We start from the raw sequence: 22,476 nt of genomic DNA, 5'->3' as shown, positions 1-22,476 counted from the left end.
GGAAACTTGAAAAAGCTCCTTATCAAAAGCCTTGTTACAAGCCATTAAATGTTGTTGAGTTTTCAGCTCAACAAGAGCTATAGCTATAGCTCCGATGTCCAGCCGGGCCCGTTGCCAACGGCCCAGCTGGACATCGGAGCACAGGAGAGCCACACATATCAATAGCTCCGATAATGACGGGCGCGACCATAACATCGGTACATGAAAGAGCCACGCATATCTATGGCTCTGTTAGCGACGGGCGTTGGTAAACATCGGATCACAAAGAGCCATGGACATCTATAGCTCTGACAACGACTCCTAGAGGATAAATTCTGAGTCTCATCACCAGCCAGTCAGACTAGCTTGGTCCTAGAAAGGCACAAACGGAGGAAGCCTCTTGGATGAGAGGCGAAACGTCTTCACGGATATATACCAAGTCCAGTTGCACTTGATTCAACTCCTTTGGATAAAGTAAACGACGGTTTTTGACAACATGTTTTCGCACGTGTGTGTGGGTGTGTGGCTGTGACGTTACTGTCTGCCACTGTGGCTCACGTCACGAACACAGGAACCGTCGTTCAGCGCATGCGTGTTAATTTGACCGTCACAGAATCTGATATATCAGACCGGTCAGCCGGTCAGCGGTCACAGCAGATCAAGTTGGAAATCAGCCGATTACAGTCACCAGCCGATCGGTGCATCATGGCGATATTAGTGGATGGTAGTTTGTTGTGTACAGGAAGCCATATCAGGAAAACAGCCACGTGATATGGCCACAGTCTGCAGCATTTCTACATATGTCATCTTTTGTTGTGGATGTTGCTCTGCTTTGTAACATTTGTGTTTTGGTCTGCGTTGCCTTTTTTTTTTTTTTTTAAATCAGTGAAAGGGAAGGCAGATACAGTCTGCTTGAGAGGTTAATACAGTCCATTCACAAGATACTTTGGGGCTTGAAAGGCAACATATATATATATATATATATATATATATATACATATATATATATATATATATATATATATATATATATATATATATATATATCTGCGTGTGTGTATATCTGTATATATATATTTGGGATGTAATTGCTGAGGTTGTGCTTTATTTTGCTGGCGTGCTGTGCAGGTGCTTGCAGTCGATGCAGAAGCAGTCACAGGCCAAGCAGCGAATCTAGATCTGAAGCCTGTTCCCTTTGGACCTTACCGAAGTCCTCTCCTTGTCTTCAAGTCTTACAGGTACAGGACATTGTCTTAGTTGTATGTTTTCAGTAGAATATGGAAGTTAAAAAAACAAAATAAAACATGAATTCCTAAATGATTCTGCTCTCTCAGGTTTAGCCCATACTACAGGACCAAGGAGAAGTTGTCATTGAGCTCTGTGACGTACAGCAACAGCATAGATCCCAGGAAGTGTTTTTGCCAGTTTGACCTCACAGGCACCTGTAATGACGACGACTGCCGATGGTGAGTAATTTAAAACAAAAACACTGACCCCTCTTTGAACCAGGTGGACCATCTGTCCATTGACCATTTATCGTTTAATTTGTGATTTCTTATCCTTTGTTTCCCAGGCAACATATGAGAGATTGTACTTTGACTGGAAACCAGCTTTTCCAGGATATTCTGTCCTACAACCTGTCCCTGATCAGCTGCTCAGAGAGCAGCTCTAACGAGGATATAAATAATTCCACAGGTTGGTCTTCAAAAATAAAAAATATATACGTCAATCAAACTCTTACCTGTTTTCCAAATTAGTTATATCTTAATGTGTGATTCATCTTTTCATTTAGAAAAGTATATCAAGAGGCTGTTCGGCACGAAAAAGGACTGCATGGGGATCGACCAGAAGGCCGTGCTTCTTGTGAGCAAAGTGAACGAAAGTAAACGCCACGGTTAGTTATCCAAGCTGTCAAAAGCACTTTGCATATTCCCTTCTTGAAGGAAAACTATTTCAGCATGGCGACATAAATCATTTTGTGAGAGTCAGTGTTACTTTTTCACTGTGGATCGATCATTTTAAAAGTGTGACGACCCCTCCTCTAGTGCCTCCCTTCACCACGTGTAAGGACATGAGGGGGTGGAGACCAAAACCGTCAATTCCGGTGAGCCCCAGCCCAACAGAAGACAGTGAGGACGAGAGTGTAGACAGCAGCGTGTCTCTGGAAAAATACAGTAAGAATGACGTTTACTGACAGTCATGTATATGTGAGGCAAAGTCCCAGAATGTAAAGAATATGATGAGGAGAGGTTGCCAAGCAGTGTCCAGACGCCGTCGGAACAGCCGAGGACCCGAGCCACACGACCACCATCACCATATAAAAAAATTAGTCATGCATCGTAGTGAGAGAAGGATATAACATTAAAACAGGATAACAAAATTATATTACGTATTTGAATGATGTGATGAAGCCTTGTGATGGCCTGACAGCCTGTCCAGGGTGTCTCCCCGCCTGTTGCCCAATGACTGCTGGGATAGGCTCCGGCATCCCCGCAACCCTGAGAGCAGGATAAGCGATTCGGATAATGGATGGATGATGTGATGGGAAGTCTCCCCTGTGTGCATGTGTAGTCTGTCCTCCTCCCAGGTCGCCATGGTGATGGTCGTTGCGTGGATCAGGTCCTGGGGTCTCATTTATAACCGTTGCGTATGCACAAAATGGAGCCTGAAATAGGCATACGCCACTTCCCACACAAAATTTGTGGTCTATAAAAACAAACGTGACGGGAGAGTGTGCGCACCTGTATGTAAACGCAGGTGTGAGGTGGTGAACTGAAGCCTGATTGTGTAATGATGCGTCTCACACGTTTAAATCCCTTTTTGTTTTTTTTTGCTGTATGCCATTTTCAGCTTTTCTGCACACATGCACTTTTAGTAAGAATCCTATCCACTGTTTTCTAAATGAGACCCCTGGGCTGTTGCGGTGGCATCTGGACACTGCTGGGCTTCCTCTTCATCATATTCTTCATATATTTTATAATTCCATTATAATTCTGTTGTTCTCTTTCAGTGTTTTATTCTGTGAATTTTGTAAACACAACATCCATGGTACGTTGTCCATCTTGGGAGCGAGATCCCTCCTCCAAGGCTAATTTGTGATAATGAGCTAGACAAATAAAATTGACTTGACTTGACCACAGACACTGGTTGTGAGAAGTGTTCTGAATGTTGTGGAACACTCTGGAAAGCATGTAGCAAGGCATTAGTATTGCCAAGGTTAGTTGTTCCATTCCACAGAGGCCACCCATACTTGAAATGTATCTTTTAGTATCGTAAGAGCTTTTGATTAAAGTGTCTACCAAATAGCATCCATAGTCCAATAACGAGTCCATGATGGAGTGCCCCCACAAAACCACATTAGTTCTCATATCTGTCAAGAGCTTGAAAAGTCTTGAGTCTGCACCTGATTCAACCCAGCAGCTCGAAAAAGCCTTCATGCTTTATTTATTTATTTTTGGATTTTTTTTTCTTTATCCTTTTTCTCCCCAATTTTATCCGGCCGATTACCCCACTATTCCGAGCTGTCCTGGTCACTGCTCCACCCCCTGTACCGATGTGGGGAGGGCTGCAGACTACCACATGCCTCCTCCGATACATGTGGAGTCGCCAGCCGCTTCTCTTCACCTGACAGTGAGGAGTTTTGCCAGGGGGATATAGTGCTTGGGAGGATCACACTATTCCCCCCAGTTCCCCCTCCCCCCTGAACTGTTGCCCCGACCAACCAGAGGAGGCGCTAGTGCAGCGACCAGGACACATACCCACATCCAGCTTCCCACCCGCAGACACAGCCAATTGCGTCTGTAGGGATGCCCAACCAAGCCGGAGCTAACATGGGGATTCAGTCCAGCGATGCCCGTGTTGGTAGGCAATGGAACAGACTGCCACGCCACCCGGATGCCCCTTGATGCTTTATTCTTGTCTGATCGAGGACAAATCTCTTATGATTGTCTGTTTACCATTTCACAGATGACGGCTCCAAAACCAGCTTGTCCACCCTGGACGTGTGTGTCACTTCAGAAGACAAGCGCTATTTTGTCAGTGAAACGGACGACATATCAAACCTGGAGAGCAGTGTGTTGGAGAGCCCCAAGGTTGCTCAGCTTTGGATCAAGCTGGCCTTCAGATACCTCAACCAGATTGAAGTGTGAGTAGCAAAGCACAGGCTAATGTGTGATTGACATGCAGTGCAGTGTGTGTGTCTCTGCAGTGTTCATTTTCAAATTTTCTTTAGCAGTGGTGGCCAAGCAACAATTTAACAGAGTTTTCCTGCTCTCCAGCCCTGCATCAGAGTGCTTGGATGCCGCCTTGAACACACTGTCCCGTGCCCTGGAGGATAACTGCGACAACCCAGAGATTTGGTGCCACTATCTGTCGCTGTTCTCCAGGCGAGGGAGCCGGAAGGAGATCCAGGAGATGTGCGAGACGGCTGTTGAGCACGCCCCCGACTGCCAAGTGTGGTGGAGTGTATGTCTTTGTCAAAGCTACAACTCTGAGAATTTAAACGCAAATGGATGTTCTTTTGATACGCTATATTGGTGGCGTATTTTGGACAAATGATTGGTTGCTGACTGCTTACCCCTGAGAGTGTTAGTTCTACAGCCAGACCCCATGGAAATTCAGAGGGATAAGGCAGGTAGTCGAAAGGGGACACAGCGTTATGGTGGCTAGCAAATACATATAGCAGACCGAGCTTGTGGACTACTTTTACCACCAGATACTTTGACACAAATAGCTAAAACTCTGGTTCTTCTATCTATCCCCCCCCTTTTCACCCCAATCGTATCTGGCCAATCACCCCACTCTTCCGAGCCATCCCGATCACTGCTCCACCCCCCTCTGCCAATCCAGGGAGGGCTGCAGACTACCACATGCCTCCTCCGATACATGTGGAGTCACCAGCCGCTTCTTTTCACCTGACAGTGAGGAGTTTTGCCAGGAGAACGTAGTGCATGGGAGGATCACACTATTCTCCCCAGTCCCCCCCCGCCCCCCCGAACAGGCGCCCCGACGCTAGTGCAGCGACCAGGACACATACCAACATCCGGCTTCCCACCCGCAGACACGGCCAGTTGTGTTTGTAGGGACACCCGACCAAGCCGGAGCTAACATGGGGATTCGAACCGGCGATTCCCGTGTTGGTAGGCAACGGAATAGACTGCTACATTACCCGGACACAGGTTCTACTATGCTTTTATGTATGGCGGTGCGCTGACACGCCGGCACTGGTGACTTGTCTCAATTTAAGTGGATCTTTGGGTAGAGTTTTATGCATGCATCGATCCTCTGTTGGTACCTAGTGTTACTAAATACAAATTGTTAAAAACATGCTATATTAAAGAAGCTACTTATATATCGGTACCTGTTTATAAAAAATACTACAGACTTAAAGTATGATATTTGATAGCAAGATTGAGTTGTATTGTCTTGACATGCTTTCATGTATCAGGGGGACTATCATTAAATACTTGAAGAAGTCTTACCATTTGCATGTTACACTATTCCAATAGCTAATATACAGCTCAATAAATAACAGTAATTTGTCTCTAAATTGTAGCTGATGTTACAATGTTTACTTCCACACCCCCCCCCCCACAGTATTTGAACTTGGAGAGCTCATTCGAAGGGAAGGACTTTGTCTGTGACCGTCTCCTGCAGAACCTGCTCACTACACTGGCCTCCAACGGTGTCATGGAGAAGACCTCTTTCCATCTCCTAGAGGCTCTACTCTACAGGGTCAACATCAATCTGTTCACAGGCCGAATGGAGAGTGCCCTGGCCATCTTACAGGTATTGTAACATGATGCGGTTGAAAGGTTCCAAGGGCCAAAAAAGACAGACCACGCTGCACAGCATTGTCTTCACAACCTCTTTGTCATTTTATGCAGCAATGAAGCACCGCTGTAGTTTGAAACCCAAAACAAACCTCTCAATACATATTCATAATAAAGATGAATTTTATGTCATAGACGTGTACTCCCTTGTGTTTTAGAAGTATATGGTTTATAAGCAAACATTGTCTACCAATGCAGTGGGATTAATTTTCCTGCTGTCGCATTGTACTGTAGCTGGATTAGTGCAAAGTGAAACCATGCTAAGCACACAGAAGTGTGTATTTGGCCCAATACCTAAAGGTTGATGGATGGGTAGCTCAGTGTTTGAAAGAGAGTCCAATATTAGAGAGACTCCACTTTCAGTCCCAGGTGATCCCAATTATCTACCCTGCTGAAGTGTATCCCTACTAGCTAACTTAATATGTCCCATGGTGGACCAATAGAGTACCTCGGAAAAAATAAGCAAAAAAAAAATCTTGATTTTCCAGAATGCCTTGAAATCATCTAGTGAGAGAAGCATCGCTGACCACCTTTTGGCAGGTGACCGCGCCCTGCTGTGGCTCTCTTACATCCACCTGACAGAGTTTGACTGCCTGCCCTCCAGCCTGTATGACCCGGCTATTTCCAGCCCGTCCCGGCTGGTCAGCAGAGAGCCATTCCAGCTCCCCTGGCAAGCGCCACAAGATATCAGCACCCCACCAGACATCCTGATTGCTCTGTTCGAAGGTACAAGATTCTCCAATAGAATTTGTACAACAATGTCCAAATCCTCAGAAATATTGCAGGAAATAACAGAAGAATTATTCATATCTAAATGGATGAATGACTACATATTTTATTTAGTTGTAGACCTCATTGTCATTTCACTTGGGATATTTATTGATCTGTGTGTGTTTTCCCTTTTTCAGATGCTATCCATCAGTGCACCAATGAAACCCTGCCACCAGGAGAAAGGACACTTGCCTGTATGCCTCTCCACACCAACCTTATCTTCCTAAATAAACTCTTGGAAAGGTGAGCTGGCTGCTGTCATTCTGCTCTTCTTGGTTTTCTGTTATTTTTTGGGCTTTTGAGTTAATTTGTACATTTGTGGCCACGCAGTGAGGCATGGTACAAACAAAGTATGCTTCTTTCTTTTTTGCTGTATATTATATTAATAGTGTGATGTTTGGATACTCTTTGTTTTCTACGTAATTCCTTTTTCAGTGCAGATAAAATGTTTAAAAAGTATTCGTGTGAAGGGTGTAGATGCTAAAACATAGCTTTTACTCAGTTTGAATGAAAGGTTTTGTCTTGACGGGTATCTTAAATTGTAGTCCAGGGATTTTACGTAGCACAAGAGAACACTGCTCAGGAGGCTGTGAAAAACAAAAACTACATAACAAAAAAAAAAATACTATTGTGTAGTATTTCCTGCTTGGTTTTGTGCTCAAAGATGTACTCTTTGCTTTCCCTGCAGGTTTGACATGGGCATTCAGCTGTGCCAGTCCCTGCTGGAGGTGTGCCCTGAGTCGTGTGTCTTGCGCGATGCCCTGGCTGATCTCCACATACAACAGGGCAACAGTGATAAGGCTGTGAGCATGTGGCTGCATGCCCTGGCGGAGTGTCCGAACAATGCGCAGGTCTTCTACCACACCTGCAAGTTTCTCAAGGATCAGGTGAGCTCAGATGTTATCACAGTAGGAATGTTCTTCTTCTCATTCACTCTGCAGTGGGACTTGGAGTCATTTTTTTACAGCTTGTCTCATAATAGCAGGTCTCTCTCATAATAGCAGGAGAGAACCAAACATTTTTGAGAGGGTGGATTTAGAAGTTGTGTCTGTCCACAGGAGAAGTCCAATGCCATTGTGCCATTGTTTCGGGGATTCATCCTGTCTCTCTGTGAAGATGAACAGAGTCAGAGGCCACCTGTGGATGTTTTGCAGTAAGTTTTTGTTTATTTACTTGAGCTTCACTATATCATCTCCAATGGGCAAGGCACATCTCCACATTTGCAAGCCAGCAAATTAAGTTTTGGTTGTGGCTGAAAAAATTAACTGCCCATGTAACCAGCCATTTTTTAGAGACCTCATTCTACTAAAAGACATTTTTTGGGACAATAAACTTCTGAAAACACTAGGGAAATTTAGAATCTATTAGCATGTGGCTGGTGGCCAAGAAATATTTCAGAAGTTTTTGGTCCTGCATTACAGTAGTGTGGTTCTTGGAGATCAAGAAGCGGAAGAGCGTGAAGGCAGAGCAAGTGGTGAAAGTTGAAGAAGGAAGGCTGCTGTGTGGAGTTCAGGGAGGAGTTAAGACAGGCACTGGGTGGTAGTGAAGAGTTGCCAGATGGCTGGACAAGCATTGCAGAAATAGTGAGGGAGACAGCTAGGAGAAGGTACTTGGTGTGTCATCTGGACAAAGGAATACAACGAGACTTGGTGGTGGAATGAGAAAGTCCAGGAAAATATACAGAGGAAGAGGTTGGCGAAGAAGTGGGATAGTCGGAGAGATGAAGAAAGTAGACAGGAGTACAAGGAGATGCAGCATAAAGCAAAAAGAGTGGTGGCAAAGGAAAAGGCGTATGGTGAGTTATATGAGAGGTTGGACACTAAGGAAGGAGAAAAGGACTTGTACCGATTGGCTAGACAGAGGGACTGAGCTGGCAAGGATGTGCAGCAGGTTAGGGTGATGAAGGCTAGAGATGGAAATGTGCTGACAAGCGAGGAGAATGTGTTGAGAAGGTGGAAGGAGTACTTTGAGGGGCTGATGAATTAATATAATGAGAGAGAGAGAGAAGGTTGGATGATGTGGGGATAGTGAATCAGGAAGTGCGGTAGGTTAGCAAGGAGGAAGTGAGGGCAGCTATGAAGAGGATGAAGAGTGGAAAGGCAGTTGGTCCAGATGACATACCTGTGGAGGCATGGAGATGTTTAGGAGAGATGGCAGTGGAGTTTTTAACTAGATTGTTTAACACAATCCTGGAAAGTGAGAGGATGCCTGAGGAGTGGAGAAGAAGCATACTGGTACCGATTTTCAAGAATAAGGGCGATGTGCAGAACTGTAACAACTACAGAGGTATAAAGTTGATCAGCCACAGCATAAAGATATGGGAAAGAGTAATAGAAGCTAGGTTAAGAGGAGAGGTGATGATCAGCGAGCAGCAGTATGGCTTCATGCCACAAAAGCGCACCACAGATGCAATGTTTGCTTTGAGAATGTTGATTGAGAAGTATAGAGACAGTCAGGAGGAGTTACATTGTGTCTTTGTAGATTTAGAGAAAGCATATGACAGGGTGCCGAGAGAGGAGGTCTGGTATTGTATGCGGAAGTGGGGAGTGGCAGAGAAGTATGTAGGAGTGGTGCAGGATATATATGAGGGCAGTGTGACAGTGTAGAGGTGTGCGGTTGGAATGACAGATGGGTTCAAGGTGGAGGTGGGATTACATCAAGGATCAGGTCTGAGCCCTTTCTTGTTTGCAATGGTCATAGACAGGTTGACGGATGAGATCAGGCAGGAGTCTCCGTGGACGATGATGTTTGCGGATGACATTGTGATCTGTAGTGAGAGTAGGGACCAGGTTGAGGAGAGCCTGGAGAGGTGGAGGTATGCACTGGATAGAAGAGGAGTGAAAGTCAGTAGGAGCAAGACGGAATATGTATGCGTGAATGAGAGGGAGGACAGTGGAATGGTGAGGATGCAAGGAGTGGAGGTGGCGAAGGTGGATGAGTTTAAATATTTGGGGTCAACTGTTCAAAATAAGGGGGAGTGAGGAAGAGAGGTGAAGAAGAGAGCACAGGCAGGGTGGAGTGCGTGGAGAAGTGTTAGGAGTGATTTGTGACAGAAGGGTACCAGCAAGAGTTTTAAAAGGAAGGTTTTCAAGATGGTTGTGAGACCAGCTATGTTGTGTGGTTTGTAGACAGTGGTACTGATGAAAAGACAGGAGGTGGAGCTGGAGGTGGCAGAGTTGAAGATGCTAAGATTTTCATTGGGAGTGACGAAGGGAGGAGAGGATTAGGAACGATTATATTAGAGGGACAGCTCAGGTTGGACGGTTTGGAGAAAAAGCAAGAGAGACAAGATTGAGATGGTTTGGACATGTGTGGAGGAGAGATGCTGGGTATATTGGGGGAAGGATGCTGAATATGGAGCTGCCAGGCTAGAGGAAAAGAGGAAGGCCAAAGAGGAGGTTTATGGATGTGGTGAGGGAAGACATGCAGGTGGCTGGTGTGACAGAGGAAGATGCAGAGGACAGGAAAAGATGGAAACGGATGATCCGCTGTGGCGACCCCTAACAGGAGCAGCCGAAAGTAGTAGTAGTATTACACAAGTGTGGTTTGTTAGTGTGTATGTATACAATGCAAAATAAACAAAAACTTACAGAAAGTCAACACCACACACTTGAATAAAGTTATGTAGAAGGCAGCAGATTGAATGGGTGGAACTTATCTGTTACAGACTGTATTTCCCAACAAAACGTTTGACATGAACTGTTATCTTTGTAGGCACATCCTTAATATTCCCACCAAGGAAATCCTGGCAGGCCCAATCGTCAAAAAGGATCTCCAGGACCAACTCAACCATCAGAAGCCATACCTCCACCTAATTCACTGGTGTGTATCTGTCAGTCCTGTTCAAAGCCCATTATTTCAGTTATAATTCCATAGTGGCACCTACCATTTGGTAGAAGCTCTTACCCACAGTGCCTTGTGGTGAAATACACATTGTATATTGGCTGTATATTGTGCCATTATTACCTGTTGACACAGTTTTTTTTAAGCTAGGTAATATTTGGAGGGTTTTTTCAGTGCAGTAGACAAAGGTTAGCTAGTGGGTTACTAAACTTTTGAGCAGATTCTGGGCAGCCGTGAATCCCTGCTCACGTGCTGAAAGTTGCTTCAATAAGGGCATCAGCTGATTGAATGAAATACAAAATGTATTTTCACACACCTGATGTTGTCATGTCTTCCCAGTCACTGGCAGTGGCTACATGGTACTGCAGAGGCGACGGTGGATGCCTTTGAGAGGGCCCTGGGATCAGTCTTGGCACTTGAGGAACTTCACAAACTCTGGATGGAGTAAGTCGTACAAAAACCCGAAATCAGCAGCATGTATACTGTTGACTCTGGTCACCTCATCTTAATTTTCTTCAAGTGTATGGGCCATCCTTTCAGCTTTTAAGAATTAAAGGTTGCAGGGCATCCGGGTAGAGTAGCGGTCTATTCCGTTGCCTACCCACTTGGGGATCGCCGGTTCAAATCCCTGTGTTACCTCCGGCTCGGACGGGCGTCCCTACAGACACAATTGACCTTGTCTGCAGGTGGGAAGCCGGATGTGGGTATGTGTCCTGGTCACTGCACTAATGCCTCCTCTGGTCGGTTAGGGCGCCTGTTCGGGGGGAGGGGGTTACTGGGGGGAATAGCGTGATCCTCCCATGCGCTATGTCCCCCTGGCGAAACTCCTCACTGTCAGGTGAAAAGAAGTGGCTGGTGCCTCCACATGTATCGGGAGGAGGCATGTGGTAGTCTGCAGCCCTCCCCGGATCGGCAGAGGGGGTGAAGCAGCGACAGGATGGCTCGGAAGACTGGGGTAATTGGCCAAATACAATTGGGGAGGGGGGGGCAAAAAAAAAATTAAGGTCACATTTTAAAACACTTGATTATTTTTCATGTATTCTTGAAAATGAACACAGTGATCTGATTGCAGCTTTCAGTATGGCCACGTTTGACTCCGAGAGTCTCGTTCTTGCTCTGTCTCTGTCTGTCTCTTTCTCGCTCTTTCCCCTCTTCCCAGTTACCTCCTGTTTACCAGCAGTAAGCAGAATGGAGGGTTGACCAACAGCCATAAGCCCCAGCAGTTCTCAGACCTGGTTCGGCGTTGCCTGGCCACAGTTCCCTCCCGATTAGATATCCCCTTCAGGCCAGCAGAGTACTGGAGCTGCTACAGCTTCCACAACAAGGCAAGGAGACGCTCACATTCTTTAAGTGGCTTAATGTCTTCCTGTAATGACAATTACTATTTATTATTAGTACTTAATTTATACAGCATTCTTAAAAACGAGGTGTAAGAGGACCTCACATAAGACAAAGCTCACTTGAAGACATTAAAGGTAGTTTAAAACAAAGAAAACACAAGTCTGGAGAATGCAATAAAGGCCATATATTATGATAAATTATGAAGATGCAAATAACAAGCACTCCCATGACAACATGCAGTGAGAATATATATTTGCTAATTGCTCAATATTTGCTGGTTGTAATTGTTTGTTTGGGCTTAAATGTTTTTCTATTTTTCTTGCACTTCATTTTCAGTTTTACTCTTCCTGGGAAGGGTTCCTTGTCTGTTTAGAGCATCACCCTGCTATATCGTTTAAAAGTTACACATATTAACACCACTATAACCAGTATAATCTCCACATTCCCATTAACTCCAGTATAACCAGTGATCTACTATTGTGGAAATATTCCACTGGACCCAAGTGCTTAGCTGGAGGGTGGAGATTATTCAGTAATTTCCCAATTCATGAGCTGTAGCCAGGCTGGGGATTAGAACCAGCAACCTTCCCGTCACAAGGCCAAGTCGCTACCTGCTAATAAAGCATCATCTCCCTGTTTATTGAGCACTTGGATCTTTTCTTATTCACCTGATCTTCATTTGTTCCTCAGGTGGTGGCTTACTATCTGAGCTGTGTGCCTCAATCCCAGCATTCCTTTGTATTGGAGCGACTGCAATATGCCATGCCCAGCAATATCGAACTGGGCCTGAGGTACCCGTAAACCGCTATCAACAGTGATCAGATTCGCCTGTCACCATGTAAAATAACCATCTTGGACTTTGTCTTGGTGGCACCAATGCAGAGACATATCGACGACTAATGTAGTCACAGAGCACATACCAAGACACATGTCCCAGGAACATGACCTTGAATGGAATGCAAGACACAGTTGAATGTGATATTTTAGGACTGCACACATCACTCTTTACTCGTATTCAACAGCTGCTGTCTACAGTGATTGCCATCAACCTGTTAAGTTTTGAAAGACAACAAACAGGAAGAATTATTGGCCTCTGTAGAGTTCCTGTTGCATGCCATGAACTGTTTTTACTCCCAGTGTTCTTTGCATTAACAAAATATATTCACTTTCTGTTCTTTTCTCTGCTTTCTTTTCCATCGTTTTGTATTAAAAAAAAAAATCCACTTCCCTGAGAAGATGGTTAAAGTGGCTGGTTAGCTTTGGAACTTAACAGGCACCATTTCCAGCGATCAAACAAGCCGGCTTCCTGCCCTTGTCTGTGGTTAGGAAGTCTCGTGTGTGTGTGTTTTGTTTTTTTTGTGTGTCAGCATCTAGAGTTGTAATGTCCACGTGGTCAGAGTTGATCTGTCATGATACAGGTTGCTTCAGCGGGACTGGCAAGACGGCAAAACTGAGCAGCTGAAATTCCAGGCCAGAATGTTGACCGGTAGTGCTCCCAAGTGTTTGGCCACCTGGAAAATGTGAGTCCCAAAATGTTCCGGCTTTGAGCTGTAGAACCTCAAAAACTTATTCACTTACACTGAGAAGCAACATGCAAGGGCACGAACTCCGATTCAGAGATGTCAGCCTGCATTGATTGAATTTGACTCGGAAACGTGGAATTTCTTTTAGGTTTTCAGGTGAAAATGGAAGGAAAAGGGCTTCCTTTATTTATTTATTTATTTATTTCTGTACCCTTAAAAGTAACAAAAGAGACATACGTCGAACGCTGCAGGTCTGCTAGTGAGCTACTGCTGCGTTTCAAACAATGTGAGAGCTTCTGAAAAGCTGAGCTGATGACCTTCTTCTGCTGTGTTCCCTGGCAGAGCTATTGCTGTGGAGAGGGAGCTGAAGGAGCGAATGGAGGTGAGTTAGCAGTGGATGGGGGGGGGGGGGTGTCGGGCAGGAGTTGATGCAGTTTTGAATCATGAATTCAAACACGGTGGATAGGTGCAGAAAAAGACAAGTTGATGCTCCCAAGGTTCTTTAACACTATGTTTTAGACCGCCTGGTAAAACCGACCCAGTTCGGACCCCCCCCCCCCCCAGAAGTAACTGCACAGATTGGATTTTTTACATCATTGCAAATCGCACCTTACTCAAATTGTGACATTCTCAATGCATTTTGAACGGCGTGGTGTAACATGCGGTTGTTCACCTCCTCATCACTGACCAAACTCGGGTGTGGGTCTATGCATGCAGGGGGTTTCAAGTGTAAACCAGAGTAGTGGTGTAGGAGCAGGCATCAGATGCAAGTCACTTTTGAAAACAGATGTAAACAGGTAGTAAAAAAAGATCAGATATCAGTAAAAAAATGGAACTGGACATGAAGACCAGCAGTGTAAATGTAGCCTGTTATCCCAACTAAAAACTCTTAATATCAGCATGAATCTCTAATGAAGGCTTTTTTCACGAACTATATTGGGCTGTTGTTGATATATATTTGGCCATAACCCGAGAGAAAAAATTCAATATTACCATTTTACTTTTAATTTTTTTAAATTGTATAATGGCGTATTAGGGCCATCAGTAAAAAAAATAAAAATTGCAGAGCCGGCGAAGGGGAATAATATTCTGAGAAAAAACTCGGAATTTATGAAATTAAAGGCATAAATTTACGAGAAAAAAACACGGATACTCTCTGAGACTATAAAGTCATAAATTTGCAGGAGGGGAAATTTCCTGCAATGAAAATCACAAATTTATGAGAAAAGAATTTGGAAAAATAGTGGGGGGTTTTTTGTCACATCGCTTCACTTTTAAAGGTTGGATCAACCTCATCACACCACAGCCGCCACCGCTTGCCATGTATTAAGTCTTCAGGGGATATATAGGCATAGATTGTCGATTACTCAACCATAATAAAACTATAGTAGTGACACACCTGTTGTGCATACATGCAAATTCAAACACAAGTCAAATTCCTCGTGTGCATGTACACAGGGTTCTGATTCTGGATGACCTCATCAATATATGCTTTGCAGTCTGATTTACCAATAAGGAAATACTTGTGATTTTAGCCCAGCATCACCATATGGTCATAAGCATCCGGACTTTGAAGAGACATTGCCATGAATTGGGCCTATTCAGAAGAAAACCTAGATTTGGATGAGGTGATAGTTTTTTGTGTATCAGGAACTATAACACAATGGACTGATGCAAGGATATAATTCAAATGTGATTTGTGGTACAGCAGGACAAAATATGACAGATCATCAAATTAATCGATCCTTGGGGGCACCCCGGTGGCTCACCTTACCCAGCAGCCTGGGTTCAAATCCGGCCTGGGCCCTTTGCTGCATGTCATCCCCTCTCTCTGCCCTGCCTTTCCTGTCCCTCTCTACTGTCGCTATCAAGTGAAGTCGGAAAATGCCAAAAAATATTCTTTAAAACGTTGAGGATCGATTAAATTGATGCTTTGTCGTATTGTGTCCTGCTGTACCACAAATCCCATTTGAATTGCCCATAGATGGAACCAGCGATATCCTAAAATCACAAGTATTTCCTTATTTGTAAAGCTGATTGCAAAGTATGATTTGATGAGGCCATCCGCTGCAGGCATAGTAGACGGCATGCGGCGGCCACTGTGGTGGGATGAGGTTGATCCAACCTTGCAAAGTGAAGCAATGTAACAAAAAAACACTATTTTTGCGCGGGTTTTTTTTCTGTACATTTTTGACAGAGATTTTCTGAAAAAAAATTTCTCCTAAATATGCGCATTGAATCTCGGAAATTTCGAGTTTTTTCTTGGAATATTATCCCCCTCTCCCAGTTCCGTAAATTCTTTATTTTTTTATTTTATTTAATTTTTTTTTTTACTCACAATGGCCCTAATATGCTTTCGTATGATTGTTTGGACAAGGATATCTGTTGGTTCTGAAAATCTGCAAAATTCATATTCCTTTATGTTGTAGTTTTTGGGTCTTCTACTCAGTTTATAGAGGTTTTCAATGTTGTTTTCTAAATATCAGTTCAAAAATTCAATAAATTTTAAAATTTTTGTAAAAAATTTTGTAAAATTTTAGATCTAACTGGAAGAAATGCTGAGACACATTATACCAGGGCATTTACTCCAATGGATATAACAGAAGTACATACTTTAGTTACTAGTCTGTTTTTACTGGCCCTGCCCTTGCTCCAACAAATGTCTTGTCAGTTTGGCCACCGTGGTTTCCTTTTTAACTCCAAAAGAAGGTTCCATAACCATGATAATTTCATGTTGTCAAATCTTGATTTTCTTTCCCTCTGCAGGCCATGTGTCACAGTAATGTATGATGGATTTAGTGTTGAAAATTCACTTCCTCTGTTGAATTGATCAAGTCTCTGACTTCATCCCGTGTCGTTTGTGATTTGATTTGCCTGCTTTCTGTGTTGTCCGCTGAACTGACACGCTGCTCCTGCTGTCCCCCCCCACACCCACTTTTTTTTTTTTTAATAAACTTCTAGGTACGGCGTCTCTATCAGCAAGCCCTCAAGAATCTTCCACTGTGTGCCACCCTGTGGAAAGATGTAATTCTCCAACACTTACCACACACACACACTCACCAAGCACGCTTGATTTGTTGTTTCATCTTGTTGTTTCACCTGATGGGTACAAACACACACACTCTCACTCACCTAGCTCTTCTCCTCCTGCCTCCTCCCTCTTCTCTCTCTCTCTCTGTCTCTCTCGCTCTGTGTCTGTCTCTCTCTCGCTCTCTCTAGCGTCTGCTGTTTGAAGCTGCTGAGGGAGGTAACACAGATAAACTGAGGAAACTTGTTGACAAGTGTCAAGAGGTGGGCGTGAGTCTAAGTGAGCCCCTAAATTTAGGCCCGGGGAGGATCCCTGACGCTCACGGCACCCCTCAGGTCGCCTGCCCCCACCTCCATCCTCTCGTAAAGAATTAGTTTGATAAGAGCAAAGGTTGAAAAAGAAAAAAAACCCCACTAAATTGGCGCTAGGCATTCAATCAGACCAGACTAATGATCCCTGGCCGTCGCCTAGGTAAGACAGAAAAGGTCGGTGGGGAGGAAGGAAGGAAGGAGGAGGGGGGGGCTGCTCTAAATAGTCACCCCCAACATCGCCAACCCACCCACAAGAGCCGCTCTCTCAAAGCCAGAGGGCGCCAGAAGGCAAAGGGACGCTCGGCACGGAGGCCAATGAAGTGCCTCGCATGTCCAGTACAGTCTGGGCCCTCTTAGGTGACCTTAACATCACGTACGTAAGTATAGACCCTGCTAAGTGACTCAGTTTTACTTTTTTTTTTGTCCCCCCTCCCTCCCACCCGCCCCCTCGTTTTTTAATTTAAGTGTTTCCCTTGTTTTGTCGTGCTGTCACTTTTAAGTTGGATTTTGTTCCCCTTCTTTGCCTGGGGAGGGAAAGGGACGGAAGGGGAAGCTGACGTCTCACTGTGGTGTGTCAAAGCCCTTTGTGTTTTGAAAGGATGTTTCCCCCGTAGTGATGCTGCAACAACTGTGTACAGTATTCTCGTCCCGCTGTCTCCCAAGGAAAGAGATTGACTTTTTTTTCCCTTTATTTCGTTGAGGTCATCATATATTTAAAAAAAAATTTTTTTAAAAAAGCAAAAAAAAAACAAACAAACAAACCAAAAAACTGGAAATTGAAGTCCATGTGTACCATGGCTGCCTGCCAATCTTCTATCTGGCCTTGTTCGTTCAGCGTGTACTTGTGAGACTGCCACGGAGACTGTCAACGCTGAGACTTTCCCCTGCCAGCCGACCGACGGGGAAAGGCCTTTAAACACATTTTATTAGTGGAGCATGAGACAGTCAGGACCTCGCTAGCACGTCCACTTGCACAATTTTTGTTTTATTTTTCTTTTGTCAAAAGTAATTCTATATCACAAAATGATATATGAGAATAAATAAGTATTAGCAAGGACAGGAGAGTTAAAAGTCCTTCCACTGCTGTTTTCTATGTTGAATTCAAATGTTTATATTAAATTATTTTTTAAAAGAATGACTTTTTTTTGTTTGTGTGTTTATTGTCTGAGAATTTTCTGGACTCGATGGGGACAAGAGAATTATTTTTCCACAAGGTGACACCCAACACATTGTCGCTGCTGTTGGAGAGGCAGAGAGACATTCGATGTTATTCCACTGTTACACTGTTTTAATGGCCACGTTTGCACTCATACAACAAACGTTACTTTGTTTCAGGTTAGCTGCTCACATAAGACAGCTGGCAAAGGATAAAAGCAACACAAAAGATGGGAGTAAACGAGAGGATTAAAAAAAGAGGAATGCACAGTAAACAGCCTCTGAGTCAGTGATTCCTGTGCAGAGTCAGTTGCATGAGCCTCAGGACCCTTTTCTATAATATAACGAATAAAACATCATTTACATTGCACTTCTGGTTACAAAACACTTAACAATGAATTTAAAAGCAAAATGAACAATTTCAGGTTACAGTGAATACAACAACTGGAATATTAAATGTAGAGTAAAAAATAAAATGCAGAGCACAAAAAACAAGGAATAGTGCACCAGATGTAAGGATAAAGAGGGAACACCAGTTTATAAAAGATGAAATTAGTCATTTGTAACATCGCTTGGAAGAGGAAACGGGTTGTTTGTCTGAGCTGTTGGAAACACGAACGGCGTAATCCTTTAAAAGTGGACGTGAAGTGTCGGTGAGGAAATAAACATGAAGATGGTCCAACTTTCTGCAGATCTGCTTTGTGTCTGACTACATCTGAAGTCGTGGTTGTGTTGGTGGGGGTTAAACCTCAAACCGTGCTGATGTAAGAGCTATACTTTACCTGAAGACGCAGAGAACCTCGGCAAAGCCCTGAAAGTCAGGAAGCACTGGGGAAAGGATGTATTTATTTACCACGTGATTACAGTCTGCTCACAACACACACACGAGGCGGGTTAGATGATGCTGCAGGCATGAGCCGGTTTCAGTTGTACAGTCCATGCAGTATCTACGTTGGGGTTTACTCAGATAATAACAGCAGGAAGAATAACACCTTTGACCCTCATTAGCATAACCTGCATCTCGGGTGTGTCCCCTTCATGACCCTACTAACTGACGAGTCTCACTTTGACTCACATTCTGCTGTCCCGTGTTTACTGGATGTTGAAATTATTTTGCAGTGAGGCATCTAAAATAAACCTTACGCCAAGCTGCAGACACTACCTACAGGTATGCACAACATCTTGCCAGGAACAGGAAAATTGTGTAAAGGAAACGGGGGGGGGGGCAGGGTAGAGTTGAGTCACATGTACTGATAAATGAAAATTCAGTCCGGTCCTGATGTTTTGTACAGTCCATTTGAGGTCATTTATGAATACATATTTTGCAAATTCAACTTCCTACATTTTATCAGTATATATGCTGTGTGGCCATGTCAGTGTTGACGTTACCGCTGCAGCTCAGAGAGGCCTTCCCCCGGCCCAAGCTGCTGCAGTCTATAATGTAGTGCAGTCTGCTTGCTGTGCTTAATGAGTTAACGGGCAGATTCTGACACTGTCATGTTCTTCACTAACTGACTGTGCACCTCCAAAAAAGACTCAAGGGGAGCAAAGGCCACGACCTTGTACTATCATGTGTGACTGGAGGGGTGTTGTGTTGCTATAAAGCCCCTTGAGGCAGATTTGTGATTTGTGATATTGGGCTATGCAAATAAAAATGACAACTTTAAGCAGTCTGGGCAGATGTTTAAAACGGGCGTCCCACATGTGAACAGAGCCCGGTGTCGTGTGGATTTACAACACGGACTTAGCAGGTCCTCAGCTCGAGACCACCATGGGGCTTTGTGTTGTGCTCTGTCTCTAACACCGAGGGCAGGCTAAGCTAACTGCTAACCCACGCAGACCGATAGTCATCCTGGCTGGCGTTCGTTCTCTTGGACAGTGGTGATTTTTATTGTTTAGATATATGTGTTAGTTTGGATATATGTGTGTTCTCGTAGTTCTTGGATGTGTTCTTGTCTTTGTGTTGCGCTGCTGTGGGGGGGAACGATGTTTCGTTTCATTTCAAATGAAACGACAAATGAAGTGTTTCTGATTTTCTGATTCTTGTAGACTTTAGGTCCGAGGAAGATGCTTAAAGAGCTCTTGCCTAAAACGGGGGCAGGTGAACATGTAGAGCAGAGGATCCAGGCACGCTGGCAGCGCCGCGGCGAGGAGCGCCGTGGGGTCGGCGGCCTCCCAGACGGCCGGGGAGGTGATGTGAAAGTGGGAGGAAACACGGAGCACGGCTTCACACGCGGAAAGCAGGCCGTTCGTCACCAGGAGGAGGGTCACCGTCCGGGTGGCGGTACGGCCTTTCACCCCCCCGGGGTTTAGCTTCGCTTTCCCCTGGTAGCAGCACAGGGAGGCACGGGCGACGGTCATTAAGAGGTAACAGAGGGAGTTGACCAATACCAGAGCAGTGCCGTAACCCCGACACGCCTGGTGTTGGTGGGCGAGGGTCGGGCAGGAAGAGGAGACGCAAACCTCACCAATAACGACCAGAGGCAAGAAAGCGACAGCCAAGGCCAGGGCGCAAGAAACCGCGATGCTGACCTGAATGCCCCTGCGCCTCAGCAGCCTCCTCCCAGACTTTGGCCAGTTTAGGTCAGAGTCGCAGTTTCTCCCCTCAAAGACGAAGGCCATCATCAGGAACACGGAGGTCTCCGATGAGACTCTGAGAACAAAGTCCACAATCCTGAGAGCGGCTCCCTTCTCCCGCCATGGCGTGTCAGTGCTGACGTGGTGGGCTGACGTCATGTCCGCCACTGTCAGGGTCGCGCCAGAGAGGCCTGTGAGGAAATGGAGCCAGAAGAGGACGGCGAGGAAATGCTGGGCGGAGGCGTTACATGTTGACCACAGGCTGATGGAGACTAGAACCAGGAAGTTGAAGATGACGGAGAGGATGAAGATGACCCACAAACAGAACTGAACCAACCAGAGAGCAAACACGTGCTTACACAGCCGGCGTGAACCTGGAAACGAGGCAGACTACTATTAGTGAATATCCATCAAACCGGGATTTATTTATTTTTCATTTTTGCCTGGACCTTTTAATGAATATAACTACTGAGATATTAAGTGTTTCATTCCAAGATGACACTTTTTGATAAATTTGACACCTGAGAAAGAAGGTGTTGGTTAAATTCACAATTACATATTGTAGCGAGTTCGGTGGGGGGGCAGGACGGGAACCGTCACAGCCGGGACGCGAACCCGTGTCTCCCGCACCGCGGGCGACAACGTTAACCAGTCGACTAAAATATTTAATCTGTTAGCCAAGGGCCAACGTGTCTACTTATTCGTGTACGTTACACTACATTACCCCCTGGCTGTGGCGGTTCCCGTACTGCCCCCTGAATTCACTACAATATTAAATCTACTTGCTGTCTTGAAACTTTTTCTCAATACACGTTTTCTTTTAAACTTACTGTTACAATGAAACTATGTTTTTCCCTAAAGGCTATAAAACATCTCAAAATGTAATCATTACATCTTCCATCCATCCATTCCGCTTGTCTGAATTCTGGTCGTGGGATGCTGGAGCCTATCCCAGCAGTCATTGGGCGGCAGGCGGGGAGACACCCCGGACAGGCCGCCAGTCCATCACAGGGCGACACATTCACACCTAGGGACAATTTAGTACGGCCGATTCACCTGACCTACATGTCTTTGGACTGTGGGAGGAAACCCACGCAGACACGAGGAGAACATGCAAACCCCCCACCCACCCCAAGGTTGGACAACCCCGGGGTTCGAACCCAGGCCCTTCTTGTTGTGTGGCGATCACGCTAACCACTGCGCCACCCGTTTGAGGCAAAAAAATATCTAATTTTGACTCGTTAGTCCACAGCACCCCAGTCCTTGGGTTTTGATGCGTAGGCGAGTACCTTGGAAGTGTTTCCAGAATAGATATTTGGCAGGACATTAGGTCGTACCAAATGTTCTTATAACACCACCCTGCATTTTGGAGAAGCACCTAAGACACAGAGAATCCAGTCTGTGCACGGTCTTTCAAACATTACTATCATTAGTTTGAATTTTAACCTGCCAGTCTTCTGGTTTTGGTTCATTACTCTCATCACATGTACCTGGTGCTGGGGAACACCAGACGGCTGGTTGTGGTCCGGCCTCAGCACCAGGCGTTACGCCCAAGTCCTCTGGCCCACGACTCTCTACGAAGACACAAAGTTGTCATTTTATAATCCAATTCAGTCTTCTATCGTTCACCAATAACACGGGCCGGGATGCAACAGCCAAACACCGTGAACTGGTACCCCACAGGATTTGACTTACTGATGCTCTTTTGAAACACACAGCACTGGAACGGCATCTCCACAACCCTAGAAATGAAACACAAAACAACACACACATAATGTCACCGCAGTTGCAGAAAAGTTCCTTTTACTTTTTCTTTTCTTTTTTTTTTGCTTGACATGAAATTGTTCATTATCTCACACCCAAGGGTGGCCGCAAAAGTTGAAACGTATAAATTGTGGCGTTGACTTGATTTGTTATCCCATCCCAGTATCCCCACGCAGGAGTGTGTTGGACCTCGGAGAGAAACCCTGTCAACACAAAGCACACACTCTCTCTTTAATCACTTTCTACACCTGTACTCCCAAAGAGCACACTGCTTACAGTTCACACACACACACACACACACACACACACACACACACACACACACACACACACTGCACACAGTATATTTTCTC

At 44.9% G+C, this 22,476-nt stretch overlaps 2 protein-coding genes across 2 annotated transcripts in view; one reads left to right on the top strand and one right to left on the bottom strand.

Annotated features, from left to right (window-relative positions):
- Window positions 1-17,709, top strand: part of LOC130114032 (zinc finger C3H1 domain-containing protein-like) — a 38,811-nt gene extending 21,102 nt beyond the window's left edge. The window contains exons 16-35 of the mRNA XM_056281761.1: window positions 1,108-1,217; window positions 1,314-1,445; window positions 1,553-1,674; window positions 1,772-1,873; window positions 2,025-2,153; window positions 3,946-4,123; window positions 4,257-4,443; window positions 5,575-5,766; window positions 6,299-6,536; window positions 6,719-6,824; window positions 7,270-7,468; window positions 7,640-7,734; window positions 10,296-10,403; window positions 10,764-10,868; window positions 11,584-11,749; window positions 12,456-12,556; window positions 13,184-13,285; window positions 13,631-13,670; window positions 16,250-16,312; window positions 16,508-17,709. Coding sequence (XP_056137736.1) covers window positions 1,108-1,217; window positions 1,314-1,445; window positions 1,553-1,674; window positions 1,772-1,873; window positions 2,025-2,153; window positions 3,946-4,123; window positions 4,257-4,443; window positions 5,575-5,766; window positions 6,299-6,536; window positions 6,719-6,824; window positions 7,270-7,468; window positions 7,640-7,734; window positions 10,296-10,403; window positions 10,764-10,868; window positions 11,584-11,749; window positions 12,456-12,556; window positions 13,184-13,285; window positions 13,631-13,670; window positions 16,250-16,312; window positions 16,508-16,690 — 2,658 coding nt within the window. The 3' untranslated portion in view covers window positions 16,691-17,709. The remainder of the gene's footprint in view (window positions 1-1,107; window positions 1,218-1,313; window positions 1,446-1,552; window positions 1,675-1,771; window positions 1,874-2,024; window positions 2,154-3,945; window positions 4,124-4,256; window positions 4,444-5,574; window positions 5,767-6,298; window positions 6,537-6,718; window positions 6,825-7,269; window positions 7,469-7,639; window positions 7,735-10,295; window positions 10,404-10,763; window positions 10,869-11,583; window positions 11,750-12,455; window positions 12,557-13,183; window positions 13,286-13,630; window positions 13,671-16,249; window positions 16,313-16,507) is intronic.
- Window positions 17,710-19,834: 2,125 nt separating this feature from the next.
- Window positions 19,835-22,476, bottom strand: part of LOC130114477 (leucine-rich repeat-containing G-protein coupled receptor 5-like) — a 39,190-nt gene continuing 36,548 nt past the window's right edge. The window contains exons 15-17 of the mRNA XM_056282356.1: window positions 22,055-22,101; window positions 21,806-21,933; window positions 19,835-20,686 (exon numbers count right to left, since the gene is read on the bottom strand). Of these exons, the coding sequence (XP_056138331.1) occupies window positions 19,835-20,686; window positions 21,806-21,933; window positions 22,055-22,101 (1,027 nt within the window). The remainder of the gene's footprint in view (window positions 20,687-21,805; window positions 21,934-22,054; window positions 22,102-22,476) is intronic.

Source organism: Lampris incognitus, chromosome 6 (genome assembly GCF_029633865.1).
Source record: "Lampris incognitus isolate fLamInc1 chromosome 6, fLamInc1.hap2, whole genome shotgun sequence".
Classification (NCBI taxonomy): domain Eukaryota; kingdom Metazoa; phylum Chordata; class Actinopteri; order Lampriformes; family Lampridae; genus Lampris; species Lampris incognitus.
This window is presented reverse-complemented; position numbering and strand designations above follow the sequence as displayed.